We start from the raw sequence: 15,442 nt of genomic DNA, 5'->3' as shown, positions 1-15,442 counted from the left end.
AGAAAAAGCCCTTCTGGTAATTCCTTTGGATGAGAAGAATTTTAAAGAATCAATTTTAGGGGTGAAATTGAAAGTATTTAACAAGTAGTGTTTCCTGTGCCTAGCTGTTCACCATGAATGCCATTCATAAGACCCCAATGTGCTGCAGACATTCCATGTGGTTGTGATTAAGTACCATCGAGTAGTTTCCGACTCAAACCTGTATAGGGTTTCTGAGGAGCAGCTGGTGGGTTTGAACTGCCTACCTCGTGGAGTCCTGGTGTGGCGCTGTGGGTTAATGCACCAGAACTACAAGGTCGGCAGTTCAACCTTGGCTGCTCCTTGGAAACCCTATACAGGATCGCTGTGGGTCGGAACTGACATGACAGCATTTAACAACAACAACCTTAAGGTTGGCATTCCAGTGCTTATCCTACAGCACCACTCCATATTGGTTGAATATTAAACTTGCCTGATCCTAGGCATTTCAAAGCTTCTCCTCACTTCTAGTATGAACATGGAAACTTGGGGAAACTCCTTGTTAGGATGTGGCAATTTTAGGAACACTTAGAGAGATGCAGAAAAGGTCTAGCAGTCCAAGACCTTGCTTAGAAGACTAATTCCTCCCATCCTGAGTTGGCATAAAGATCTAGAAGAAAGGAATTCATGCTTTGGGATATTAAGCTGTTTTTGTCTTATCCAGATCATTGTCTGTCCATCCAACCTTCCTACACTCGTACTGGATTCCACCAGGAACTGATAATACATTCCAGATTCTGAATGCATCAGTTCCTAATGTACTCCATGAGTGTAGCCCAGACCTTTTGAAAGAATTATCAGCTCTGCATCCTTCCTCCAAGCAGACCTGCACTTCAAACAGTCAAAGTGGACCAACTGTCTCCTCCTTCCACTTAAAGACCTCACCCTCTTCTAGTTTCCATCCAAGGTTTGGTCAGGTCTTGAGCTCTTTCTGCTTGTTCTGTCTCAGCTCATCTTGGTCTGGCCTTCTCCTCTTCACCCAGCCTCCATGATATTTGCCAATCAGAGGAAGGGGCCAGGGTGATGTCTATCTCTTGGACTGCCAACATCCATCTTGAGCTCACAGTCCCTCAGCCTAGATCTAACTATAGATGAATGCATCTGCAAATAGAGTGGTATGTTGAAGATGAAGGTATTTGCAGCAGATGAGGGATTGTCTTGCAGGCAGGGCCCCTGAGACTAGTAGAGGGTGTCAGGTCATTTTGTAACTTGATGGTTCACGTATGCCGAAAATATTTGCACTCTGATATGGCTCTCTCTGGTTTCAAATTTAGGAACGTTCCAATGGTTTAGGAATCTAAAGGCTCCAGGAAGACAACATTTATAGTCACTTGGGGAACCTCTGCTTTAAATACTCTCAAAGGACAGGAGGCAAGAAGGCAAGGGGCTGCTTCGGCTTGCCTTCTTGATTTCACAGGATTATCACTACAGGCAGTCTCCAGGTTATGAACGAGAACTGCTCCTAAGTTTATCTTTAATTTGTAGGCTAAGTCAGAACAGGTACAGATGGTTCTTAGTTAGCCTGACTTTAGTGCAAATAGTGATTTGAAGGGAAGCAATTGTTTAGAAGTTGTATATGCAGCCAGTGAAGGTGGTTGTAATGAAGAATTTGTAGGGATTGGTTCACTTGTTTCAAAATTAGGGCAAATTTACATAATGTTAAAGTGTGAGGTAGCCCTAAATCAGATGTTGGTAGCCTGCAGTTTGCATATAGCAGGAGAAGAGGGGGGCAAGCTCTGGAGGTCATGGTGCCCATGGTACCACCGTGTGTATGGTGATGAGGACGACCAAGAAGGAAGTGAGAATATCAGATGAGAACTTGGGTGAGTTTCCTGGACATAGTTGGAGACAAATTATCATCTGGAGTCCAAAGCCTCTCTACTTCCTTCATGCCCTATTTTGCACCTCCCATCCCATGCCAAAGAGGTTGCCATTATTAGGATCCTTGTCATCTGAAGTTAAAATAAGACCCAGTTCAAAGTGAGAAAACATTATGGGCAAGCAGCCTGGTCCTTGCTTGTTCCTGGAGCCACATACAGCATTGAGTCCTCCAGGCAGAATGGCTCTCCACAGAACATCCAGTCCCTTTGCTGTGTCCTGCAGACCTTCCTCCACTGCCCTAGACACTGCTCTATGGAGAGTCTAGAAGTGTCTGCCCTTCTTCCCCAGCTTCCCTGACAATGCATCCCGGCGCCGGAGCCCTTGCCGTCACTTTGGACTCCCTGATCAATTTGCTTCTGGGTTGCGCTTAAATCGTATTCCGTCTCATCCTGTCCTCTCCACACTTAGAGGACAGCTGCTCTCCACTACCCATGCCACCCATGCAGCCAATGACTCCTGTGCGGAAAGATGTTCGGAAAGTGGACGAATGGGAGCGCACATTAATCCTGCTGGTTTGACAAGTGACATTCTTGCAGGCAGATTCCTGCAGTGATGATGCTGGGAGAGAGAAACCTGATGCTTTGAAATGCCTTTGCTCTGAGAATATATATGAAGATGTATGGATCTACATTGGCACACACAGACTCCCATCCTGGCCTCCTCCTGTGCACGTGGTCACATTCCACAATGTTATCTATATCTTCTCTCCTCAGGTGAGGTCAGAGCTTGGGACCCATTACCATTCTAGGAAGTTGTCTGCAACTTCTCACTTGGCTGGGTTCCACGCCATGAGGTCCAGTGGCAGGAGGAGGGGAGGTGAAGGTGGCCAAGGGAACCAATTCAGTTCTCTTCAATCACAAGAGAGGCCTCGTGGAGGGTGAGGGGAGTTGTTCACTTGTGCAAAATTCCAATAGAAAAGATACTGCTTTCAACCTATGGACCTTCTTTCATGGGTCCTTATATCCTGGGAAGGAAGTGGGTGACAGTCATGGTTGGGGACACCTTGTTGCCCCTCTTTACCCGTCCATATTTGCTCAGTGCGATGTAGGTCCCTCGGTACAGGTCTGACTCATAGGCATTGTAATTGTTGGGCAGGAGGGTCTCTCTGAACTTGCATTCTTCTTGGAAGCTGGGCTGTGAAAGAGACAAATAGCAGAGGCTGAATTATGAGTGAGAAGAGCTGAAAATGTCAGCTGAGTCGTGTACAATAGGCCGTCTTCCAGCGCACTTCCCCTTTACAAAGAACCACTGCACGATTTAAGTCATCCTAGGAGTCCTAATGTGGCGCTGTGGGTTAATGCACCAGACTGCAAAGCCATTTGAATTGCAAGGTTGGTGGTTCAAGCTCACCAGTTGCTCCTCGGAAACCCTGGGTCGGAACCGACTCGATGGCACTTAACAACAACAACAACAGGAGTCCTAGTGTGGTGCTGTGGGTTAATGTGCCAGACTGCAAAGCCGTTTGAACTGCAAGGTTGGCGGTTCAAGGTCACCAGTTGCTCCTCAGAAACCCTATATAGGGTCGCTATGGGTCGGAACCGACTCGACAGCATTTAACAACAACAACAGGTGGACAGAATCATGAAAGGCTAGAGCTCCAGGAGGCTTCAGAACTCATGAGGTCCCTCTTCCCATCTCTCTGTTAGATGTATGGTCCACATCACTCAGGGTGGGGCTGAAGCTGTTATAACTGGATTTCCTGACTCCCAGTTCCAGACACTTGCTAGGTGATAAACACTTAGAAGATAACCTAATCCAAGAAAGGACCAGACAAGGTCCACTGCGAGAGCAGTGTTGTGGGGTAAGGTTGAGAGCCCTGAGCTCTGGATACTGGCTTTTCCACTCCTTTGTTCTGTGTCCTTGGGCAGGTAGCCTCCCCTCTCAGCCTCACTTTCCTTTTCTGAAAACTGTGTTGTTGTTGAGTGCAGTTGAGTCAGTTATGACTCATAGAGACTCTATATAGGGTTTCAAAGAGCAGCTGGTGGGTTTGAACCGCCGACCTTGTGGTCTACAGTCCAGTACTGATCTTACAGCACCACACCAGGAGTCCAAACTGTGTGTAGTGAGGTAGAGAGGAAATAGGGAGTGGAAGGGTTGATGAGACAGATGCGTTTTTTTCTTTCTTTCTTTCCCAGCATTACCTGTTGAATATGTTCACTTTTCCTATTGACTGTGTGCGCCCCAATCTGCTTTTCCTGCCATTCTAGGTTTTGTTTTTGAGCCCCAAAGATGCCAAATGCCTCTTAGGCTTCCCTGGTTCTCAAAGGGCATGAAGGAACAGAGATGGTGACAAGCAGTGATTTTTATGGGAAAAAGAAGTGAGTTCCCGATGTGACAGGTGGTGCCATGGTGTCTGGGGCCCATGACAGATCACCCCTCCAGCTCTAATTTGGTGGAGGAGCGTGTGTGGACCACCTGTTCAGAAAATATACACTGGACTTCCTGTCACACATCAACAAGTTTATCCCCAGTAAATCATCCAAGTTCTCCTTTATTCCTGGAAAAGAGTACCCTTCCTCTCCAGGCCTGCCTGGGTAGTTGATCTGAGAGTAACTGTAGGGATTTCTGTGCAGTCATTGAAGGGAAGAATTTGGAGCGTCCAGAGGAAGAGAGAGCAAAGTGGGAGCCAGCATACCTAGGATGCAGTCTTCAGAAGAAAGAAAGAATGAAGCAGAGAGAGGAATCAGTGAAGTATAAATGCTGACTCCTTCCTGCTGACTGACCCTCAGCTATAAAAAACCTACTCAATGGCAGAGTGGCTGGGCCAGGAGTGTCATCTGACTGTCTCAAAAGGAATAGTAGTAGGAGCGCCCTGGCCTCGCTGTCAGTCGAGGAGGGATGATTGCTTCTTCCTGTTATGAACCAGTGGCAAGGAGCTAGCTCATCAGGGCTCCCAGACTCCCAGAGTCCTTTGTGTGTCACGTAACCCAGTTTACAAGCCCTATTGCTATGTTCTCCTTTCCTGTGTGTGTGTGTGTGTGTGTGTGTGTTTTTGCCTTAGACAAGGATTGTGCCTTGTTGGGTGTATGAAGCGGAATGAATGCTGTTTTAACAAGGACAGCACTGAGAGATGGGGCAGCCCTGATGGCTAAGAGTGCTCAATTACTAACGGACAGATTGGTGGTCCAAACCAGCCAGTGGTGATTTGCAAGAAAGGATGGGTGAAACAATATATGATAGGATGAATGCAAAGCTAATGTTCTCCCATGTAAACTATCACATAATTCACAATAAAATATTTAATAATAAAAAAAGAAAGGATGGGTGATCTGCTTCCAAAAGGCAGCTCAGCTTGAAACCTCCCTGGAGCACAGTTCTCTGCACACATAGAATCGTCATGAGTTGGAATCAACTTGATGACAACTTAAAAAATATTTTAACACTGGAAAATACGTATTTACTCCCCGCCTCTATAGATAATCCTTAAATGCAGTATGACAACAAGAGAGAACCTGTTGACCCTCTAATTTCTAATGCTAAATACATTCCCTCCTTTTCTCTTCTCCTGCTAGTAATTTGGAATCCCTGGGAAGTATAAATGGTTAGCACACTTGGCTGATAAGTGAAAGGTTTAGGGTTCAAGCCCATCCAGAGGAGCTTTGAAAGAAAGGTTTGGCAATCTACTTCTGAAAAATCAGCCATTGAAAACCCTATGGAGCGCAACCCCGCTCTCACACGCATAGGGTTGCCATGAGTTAGCTAACTCAACAGAAAATGACCTGTAATTTATTATTTACAAAGCACTTCCCTTAAGTTAATTTGCTTGAGAATCAAGTGCAAGGTTTCACAGGACACATCAATTGGCTTGTGAAATAACATAGTAGAGAGTTCTGATCACCACAAGCTTTCCTTGATATGAATACCCAGTAAAACATTTGTGGAATAGATGAATGAATGAACATTCCAAAGGTAGTCCTTTGGACTGGTGTGGTGCTGTAGGATAAGCACTGGACTGCTAACCATAGGGTTGGCAGTTCAAACCCACTAGCCACTCCTCAGTCAGAACCAACTCAACTGCATGTAACAACAACAACAGGGAGAATATAAATTAATAAATGAGGTAAAGTTCATATTTGAGGTTGAACTTATGATGATTAAATCTCAACTCACCTGTCACTTAGCTATGTGAAGCTGGGCAAGTTATTTAACCTCCCAAGCTTCAGTTCTCTCATCTGTAAAGTGGGAACACTATGAGTGATTATCATGTAGAGTTAGAGTGAATATTAATTGAGATAATACATGGAGAGTCATTGCTACAATGCCTGACAAGTAGTAAAATTAAAAATGTGTTGTTGTTGTTAAGTGTCGTTGAGTCTGTTCCGACACATAGTGCCCCTGTTTAGGGTTCTAAGGAACAGCTGGTGGGTTTGAACCTTCAACCTTGCAGTTAGCAGTTCAGTGCTTATCCTACAATGTCACACCAGGACTCCAAAATAAAAAAGACTCAGCATTATTATTACTATTATTATGATTCCTCAACTGAATTATGAACTATTTCACATTAAAAGCCCTAATGACTTCTTGAAGGCGTCCTGGTGGAGCAACAGTCAAGTGCTCAGTTAACCTAAAGGTTGGTAGTTTGAACCTACCCAGTGGCTCCATGTGAGAAAAATCTGGTGATCTACTTTCTCTAGAGATTGTTGTGGTTAAGTGCCGTGAGTCAGCTCTAGTAGTGTAGTGCTTACAAATCGGACTGCTCCTCTCAAGACCAAGCAGTTTGAAACTGCCAGCGTTTTTGCAGGAGAAAGATGAGGCTTTCTGCTCCCATAAAGATTTACAGCCTCAGAAACCCTAAGCAGGGTCACTATGAGTTGGAACTGACTCCACGGCACATCACCACCATGCTAGCAGAGCTCCTTTTTTTAAGCACTGTGGTTCTTGACTGAATGACTGGGACACAGTGAGCTTGCATGAGAAGACTTTGGGGCCGGAAGCAGGTGAGAAGCTCTGCCCTGGTGAGAAGAGATTCTCTGGACGATGTTTGTTTTTTCACCTGCGCATGAGAGTCCATCACAGGATATAAGATAGTTGAGGGGCAAAACCATAGTTCCATGAGAAATTAAATACAGAATTAGCTGGGCAAGTTAACTGAGAAATAAAGTGGCACTGTAAGATGAGCACTGGACTGCTAACCACAAGGTTGACAGTTCAAACCCACCAGCTGCTCCTCTAAAACCCTATACAGGGTCTCTATGAGTTGGAATTGACTCAAGAGTGCATAACAACAATTGCCAAACAAAGTAAACCCACTACCATCAGTGGACTGGGACTCCTAGACCCCTTCTAGGGCAAAATAGAGCTAGTCCTTAGGGTTCCCAAGGCTGCCAATCTTCATGGCACTGACTGTAGCATCGTTCTCCCATTGGAGTGGCTGCTAGATGTGAACCACCAACTTGCACTTAGTAGGCCAATGCTTAACCCACTGTGCGACCAGGACTCCTTTAGAATCCAGAAGTAGCTCCAAGCCCATATGAAAATATCAAATAACAGTGGCATTTCAAATCACAGGGGCGAATGTGGTGTTGAAACAATTGCATGATACCTTACATTAATAATAATAAAGTTCAATGTGGATTCTCATATGTCCTTACACCAAATTTACCCAAAAGTAGTAACAAATTGAATATAAACAAGATAACCATAAGAGTCCAGGGGGCGGGGGGAGATACGGTGTTTTTTTGGAAGATCTTTTCCAAGGACACAAAAATCTAGAAGTCATAATATATATATATTATATAAATAAATTTGTTAGTTATATATATTTTTTATATATAAAAAACTAATAAATTTGATTTCTACCTGGAAAAAAAAATTAAACATACTCAAATTCTAAATGACAAACTGGATACAAAATATTTACAATACATCTGTCAGAGAGTGTATTTCCTGACCACATTCAGAGCTCTTGTTATTGTTAAGTGCCATCAAGTTAGTTCTGACCCATAGCAACCCTGTATAGAGTTTTCAAGGAGTAGGTAGTGGGTTTGAACTGCCAACCTTTTGGTTAGCAACCCAGTGTTTATTCTACAGTGCCACACCAGGACTCCTTAACTCACTGAAAAAATGACAGCCTTTATGAACAGACAGTTCACAGAAAAGGAAAGGCAAATAGCATTTAAACATGAGAAAATATGCCTACTCTCACACATAATGAGAGAACTGTGAATGAAAACTCTGAACCCTCAATTTCACTTGTCAGATTAGAGCAAAATGTTTAATAACATATTTTCATTGGTGAAGGTCTGGGCATGGGAATATTTCTTTAATATCTATCCTCAAGTATATTGCTACAACCTGTATAAAGAACACTTTGATATCTATCAATATTTTTTATAAAAAATGAATGTATCTTAAATCACTTTAAGAATTTATTTTATGGGTTGTTGTTATTGGTTGGTTGGTGATGGCTATGTGCCATGGAGTTGGTTCCGACTCATAGCGACCCTGTATAGGGTTTTCAAGGCTGTAAATCATTATGGAAGCAGAAAGCCTCATCTTTCTCCCACGGAACAGCTGGTAGTTTTTAACTGATCTTGAGGTTAGCAACCCAACTTGTAACCACTATCCTGTTGTTAGGTATTGTCAAATTGATTTTCAACTCATAGTGATCCCATGTGGCAGAGTAGAACTGCCCCATAGCATTTCCTAGGCTGTAATCTTATGAGTCCTGGTGTGGCGCTGTGGGCTAATGCATCAGACTGCAAAGTTGTTTGAATTGCAAGGTGGGTCAAGCTCACCAACTGCTTTTTGGAAACCCTATACAGGGTTGCTATGGGTTGGAATTGACTCGACAGCACTTAACAACAACAACAACAATCTTATGGGGACCCTATCCCCAGGTCTTTTTCCCTTGCAGTCACTGTATGGGTTCAAACTGGCAACCTTTGGTTAGCAACTGAGCGCTTAACTGCGGTGCTACCAGGGTTTCTTTCTTACTGGAACATTTACACATGTTTACAAAATTTATTCATGGCAGCCTTATTTGTAGCATTAAAAGACTAGAGTCCACCTAATTACCTATTAAGAGGGAGGTGGTTAGCACCATTATAGTCCAACCTCCCAATGGAATACTATGCAACCATGAAAAGAAGGAAAACTCTATGTACTGATATGAAATGGCCTCAAAGACCATGGATTCATTCTGTTTTGAAGTGAGGAAGCAGGATCCAGAATCGTATGTATAACATGCTCTGTTTCTTGTGATTTAAAATTTTTCGTAAGGATGTCAGTAAGTGTGTGATCACACACAGTTTATTCCTGGAATGAGACCTCAAAAGCTGGTAAATGGCTGCCTCTGGGGAGAAATTCAGTGGCTTGGAGACAATGGTGGGAATAGACCTAATTTCCGTTGCATAGTCTTTTGTACCTTTCTCTTCCCTAGACTATGTTTGTGCATTACCTATTCAATTAAGTAAATTATCTAAAAAACGGGAAAGGAACTCAGGATAGAAGAGGAGCCAGGAAATGACATAAGAAATTTTTTTTTTTGGTCAGAAACTGGTGTTCCCCTTGTTCTGCCACAGTCCCTCTGCGCCTACCCTACCTGCTTCCCTTCTCCTCTCATTTTATTTGTCCCTGGAGAGGAATCTGCTCCTGACTGTTTCCAGGAACATTTATTCCTGACCTGGATGGTGCTAAAGGGAAAGGTTCTGTGTGCTGTGTGCAAACTCTACAGAGGAAATAAAATCTTGGCTAGGGAGGGAAGGGGAGGAGAGAAAGAGGAAGAGAAGGAATTGGGTAATTTTGGCAAGAAACTCCAAGGGCAGCTGTCCATTGCCCCTGTCTAGAATGTGTCCATTTACAAACCCTGCACTTACTAAATGTCTGAGTCTCCTAAGACATCATGCATTTAAGTGGGTTCCCAGGTAGTCTGTATACATTGTAATTGTGTTCTGCTTACCAGATTTTTGTTATTTAACCTCTCCCCACCACTGACACACACCTTTTCAAGTTTTCTGTTTTTGATTCTTTCTGTTCTGTCCTTGTCTTGCTCAAATACCTAGACTTTCCCAGAAAAGAGAAATAGATGCAGCAGTTGGCTTTAGAAGACCTTGGTCTCACCCTTGTCCCCACTTTCAACACCCACTCCCTACCCCTGCCGTGAGGTTTAAGTGTCTATAAGGCATGTGGAACAAGGTCAAGACCATGTATTTCTGCTGAGCTTTTTGATGCAGGCTGATGTTAGCTGGTAGGATTTTTCTGCTGACCAGAATGGTTCTCAGGTTTTTATTAAGACCCATCCCCTTAATTCATCTCCACTGTACACATCCCTTAGCTCTGAGTTCTCACGGCTCAGGAATGTTGGCTCCTCAGCCCTTTAGTCAAGTGAACACCATGTTAATAAAAGCAGCTACCGTATATTATTACTGGAACAAATGAAAATAATTCCACCAGCTCACATTTCCTGGCCCTGCCTGACTCAAGCCCCAGCATGACAATGTCTTAAATTCCATGGAAGTCTAATCGGACTTATGTCGACCCAAACTCTTTAAAGCTTTCAGTTCACCCTACAGAGAAAGGTAGATCTATGGGTTTCAGCTTGAGTTACCTCTGACAGAAATGGCCTAAACGTCTGGGCTGGACAAGACGTCCATCCTCTTATCTTTTTACCAATTAGCAGTTGTCATCAAGTCAACCAACCCTGACTCATGGCATGAGCCCATATGTGTCATAGTAGGCTTGTGCTTTATAGGGTTTTCAATGGCTGATTTTTCAGAAGTAGATTCCCAGGTCTTTCTTCCTAGGTGCCTCTGTGTGGGCTTGAATCATCAACCTTTCAATTAGCAACCAAGTGCATCAACCACTTGCACCACCCTGGGATTCTGCTCCTGCCATTGTTGCTGTTAGGTGCCGTCCAGTTGATTTCAACTCATGGAGATCCCATGTTACAGAGTAGAAGTGCCCTACAGGGTTTTTCAGGCTGTAATCTTTAAGGGGGACTCCTGGTGTGACACTGTAGGGCAAGCACTGGACTACTAACCACAAGGTCAGTGGGTCAAACCCACCAGCTGTTCTACAAAAACCCTATACAGGGTTGCTATGAGTCAGAAGCTACCCAACAGCACACTTAACAATAACAACAAATAATCACTGGATAAGTCTGAACCACCAGCCTCTTGGTTAGCAGCTGAGGCTCCTTCTTGATGTTGTTAAGTGCTGTTGTATCAGTTCCAACTCACAGACACCCTATGGAGGATTTCCGAGAAGCAGTTGGTGGGTTTGAATTGCCTACCTTGTGGTTAACAGTTCAGTACTTATCCTACAACACCACACCAAGAAACCTTCTCTTTAGACAGAACTAAATCCCTGGACTATTCCTGCCTTTAGAGACCTTTATCCTATGGCTTGAATTTCTGATACAGTGCTGTAGGATAAGCACTGGACTGCTAACTACAAGGTCGGTGATTCAAACTCACTAGTTGCTTCTCAGAAACTCTGCACAGGGTAACTGTGAGTCAGAACCAGCTCAATGGCACGTGACAACAGCAATCCTATGGCCTACTTTGGCTATTTGCCTCTGTTATTCCTGACTGTGGAGGTGGGGATGTTGTTGTCAAGTGTCATTGAGTCAGTTCCAACTCATCGCAACCCTGTACAGGGTTTCTGAGGCTGTAAATCTCTGCAGGAGGGGTAGTCTGGGGTAAAAGATGGGGCAGTGAGGGGAAGACAATTGGAAAACCCTTTGTCCTAAGACTCTTACCTTCTGCAGCCCTGACTGCTTCTCTTTCTGTCCACAGTTGAAATGAAGAAATAGCTCCGAGCTTGGAAGCTCACCTCTCTTTGTAACAAATGATTGGCACTATTCATTTGGATGGTGTATCATTCTGTCTCATTCCTGCATAGTGCTTTATAACAGGCAAAAGCCATTTGGAAGCTTTGTCTGCAGGCTGTTTACAGAAACTTTATTTATACCCCAGGCCCAGGCCAGGCCAGACCAGCCAAACCAAACCCAATGAGGTTAATTCCAACTCATAACGACCTGACAGAACAGAGTCGAACTGCCCCATAGAATTTCTGAGGCTGTAATCTTTATGGGAGCAGACTGCCTCATCTTTCTCCCAGCCAGCTGGTTTAAACCACCAACCTTGGGGTTAGCAGTGGAGCGCTTCATCTACTGAGTCACCAGGGCTCCCTCAAAGAGAATTAACAATGTTTGAATTCACTAAATTCTGCCTCAGTTTATACCTGATAGAGCTGAATCTCAGACTAGGAAAATTTCAGTGACTGTGTCCAAAGCAAGGTAAGTAGCCCCAGGGTGGGTTGGGCCTGGACTAGAACCTGAGTTTCAGTCTACAACACCAAAGGCACTGGTGCTGCGTGGCTTCCATGTTCTATCTGCAGAGTCCAGAGAGAACAACTCTACAGGGCTCCACGTGTCCTAGAGAAAGGTCTGCACACAGACCTGACTGGACCTGAGACCTCAGAAAAACCCCAACCCTTGAGATGCAGTGTCTGCCTCTCTAAAGTCTGGAAAATGATCACTTGAGCCTCACAGGGGTACTCTGAGATAACACCAGGAAAGCAACAGCGATGCCACAACAACACAGCTGCCATGGAGCCAATTCCAACTCATGTGTGTACTGCTCCATAGGGATCACCAGGTTTTTCTTCCTAGGGACCACTGGGTGGATTTGAATTGCAAATTGTTAGGTGTTTATATTGTTGGCTCAGTTAGAGCTATTTTCTAAGAATGGCAGGACAAACTGCCTGGAGGCTCTGTGCCCTCTTTTCTAGAGGCAGGCACATGGAGGGCCACTTTACCCAGTTGGGTCTTCCCAGCTCTGGATTCTCTGACCATGGATTGTCCCCTTGTTCTCCCCCACCCTACCCCAACACGCCCAGCACAGTCCTCCCCCAACTCTAGGAGCTTGTTCATTAAAGGCCGCAGCAGCTGAGCCAAAGAGAGATGGAAGCTCTGGGGGCTTAAAGTGAAATAGTGTGAATGAAATCATCACCCAGCGGGAGTCGTCCTGGCTCCTAGGATCAGTTGGCAATTGTTTTTTTAGACTGTGATAATGGGCCCCTAAGGGGCAGAGGAGGGGGAGGCAGGGAGTGTAGGGAGCACACAGCTCTGCAGGACCCCCTGCCCAGGCCCACATTTAGTACTGGGCCACCTGGCCCAGAGCTTCCAGAGGAGAATGCCCCCCTCAGAGAAGGAACTCTATGGTCAGAGGCTATGGGGAATTGGGTAGTTGGAAACTGAAGAATGGGTGGACCTTTTCTCAGAGAATTTTCCCTTTTTCCAGGATTCTGCTAATTGAAGCAGTCCTACAGCTCACAAACCCACTCAAACAACCCTTTTTAAAGTCATTTGCCTAGTGAGGCTGCCAGGTGAGGATCAGGGGTGGCCCCTATACATGATGAGTCGATCCACACATTGCAGAGATGGTTCCTTTCCATTTGCTACTTCTGAAAACACCCTCCACCCCTTTGTGGTACTTTCTCTGATTGTTAAGTTTCATAGTACCAGCCTTCCCTGTTTATCCCATCAGGCTCACTAGATTTCAAGTGGGAAAGGGATAAATTTACCTTGTAGAAATAGATTTGTTGGTAAAGGTGACAATGATAAGCACCCCCTCCCCCCCAACAAAAACAAAAACAAAAAAACCCCATCACTTGCCACTGAGTCAATTCCAACTGTGATCTCTAGGAAGCAGATCACCAGGTCTTTCTTCTAAGGTTCTTTTGGGTGGATTTGAACCTTCAACCCTTCCATTAGCAACCCAGTGTTTAACCATTTGCACCATTCGGGGACTCTGGATTCTGGTTCAGGGTAAAACCATAATAAGGTTTATTTAATTTATACTTATTTCCATCAGGCTTACCTGCTAACAACAACAACAACACATCCCACCCCCCCCCCCCCCCCCCACACACACAAATAAAACCTGCATGAGCTCTGGTAGCGTAGTGGTCACAAATTGGGCTGCGAACCATAAGGTCAGCGGTTTGAAACTACCAGCTGCTCCATGGGAGAAAGATGAAGCTTTCTACTCCCATAAAGACTTACACCCTCGGAAACCCTGTACAGGGTCGCTATGGGTCGGAACCGACTAGATGGCACTTAACAACAACAACAACAGAGTCGTATAACCATCAATTCCAATCCCAGAGCTCTTCAATTTAGTGGGATTCCAGGCATTAGGGAGGCTGGTGAGAATGGGCTCTGTAGGATGATACCCTTCAGGTCACTGCCCAGAAGGGCAACTGCCCCACTGAAACTCAAGTGAGGTCCTAGGCTCTCTCTTGCATTCTCCATCACTTATCCTCAAAGTGATAAAGAAATGAGTGTCTGGGCATTCCAAATTCAATGCTTCATTTCATCTCATCAACCCTTGGAGGAACTCTTAGGAAAAGAGGTAAACCTGGGGACTGCCTTCCAGAGGTTATATGGTCCTGTGGTTCCCAAAGTTGCCTGTGCCCCCAAGGTGGTGGTGGTTATGTTCCATGGAGTCAGTTTTGACTCTTAGCGACCCTGTGCAGGGTTTCTGAGGTTGTAAATCTTTATAGGAGCAGAAAGCCTCATCTTTCTCCTGCAGAACAGCTGGTTGTTTCGAACTGCCGACCTTAAGGTTCTCACAGCCTGATTCGTAACCACTTCGCTACCCGAGAGTGCCTCCAAGATACCTGAGAAATCTCAAAACAAGAAACAATGAACAAACAGACTTCCAGACCCCTGTCCCATCACTACTGAACAAGACTCTCTGAGGGAGATCCCAGGAAATCTGTATTTTTAAGAAGTTACCAAGTTGATGTTGATGTAGCCAAGCCACAAAACTGTTCCAAGACCCACTGATTTTGATCTGTCCTTATCTCCATGTAAACCAACCCAGAAATCAACCTCAGGTGTAGATGTTGGTGTGAAAGATCTTGAGGCAGAGGCTACCTGGGCAACCCAGTCTCCTATGTTGTAGAACTTCTCTCTAGAACATGGTACCAACATAGATCCTCAGTGTGTTCTCCAAGGAGAGGTGGGGCAGCCCTCCACACCCTCCCCATAAATACCTCTAGTATTCTCTAATGGCTGCTCTGAGGTCTTCCTTTTTAGCATTCTTATTTTGGTCTTGGAAGAAGTACAGCCAGAATGCTCCTTAGAAGCAAGGATAGTGAGACTTCATCTCATGTACTTTTGGACATGTGATCAGAAAAAACAAGTTCCTGGAGAAGGACCTCATGTTTGGTAAAGTAGAGGGTCCACATAAAAGAGGGAGACCCCCAACGAGATGCACTGACACAGTGGCTGCAATAATGAACTCAAATGGTCCAACCTCTCTGGAAAGCAATATGGCATTTCCTCAGAAGGTTGGAAATAGAGACCTTATGATCCAGCAATTACTGTACTTGGTATTTACCCACAAGAAATATGACCCATAACACAAGAAGATATATGCACACCAATGTTCATAGCAGCACTATTTACAATAGCAAAAAGATGGAGACAGCCAAAGTGCCCATCAACTGAAGAATGGATAAATAAAGTGTGGTACATACACACGATGGAATATTATGCTACCTTGATGAATAACAAGGAAGCTGCAAGCCA

The 15,442-nt window shown here is 44.6% G+C and overlaps 1 protein-coding gene across 1 annotated transcript in view; it reads right to left on the bottom strand.

The window, feature by feature from the left end:
• Positions 1-2,783: 2,783 nt before the first annotated feature.
• Positions 2,784-15,442, bottom strand: part of FGF6 (fibroblast growth factor 6) — a 17,392-nt gene continuing 4,733 nt past the window's right edge. Inside the window, exon 3 of the mRNA XM_006862676.1 lies at positions 2,784-3,033. Within this exon, the coding sequence (XP_006862738.1) occupies positions 2,857-3,033 (177 nt within the window). The 3' untranslated portion in view covers positions 2,784-2,856. The remainder of the gene's footprint in view (positions 3,034-15,442) is intronic.

The sequence above is a fragment of the Chrysochloris asiatica genome, unplaced genomic scaffold (genome assembly GCF_000296735.1).
Source record: "Chrysochloris asiatica unplaced genomic scaffold, ChrAsi1.0 scaffold00050, whole genome shotgun sequence".
NCBI lineage: Eukaryota > Metazoa > Chordata > Mammalia > Afrosoricida > Chrysochloridae > Chrysochloris > Chrysochloris asiatica.
This window is presented reverse-complemented; position numbering and strand designations above follow the sequence as displayed.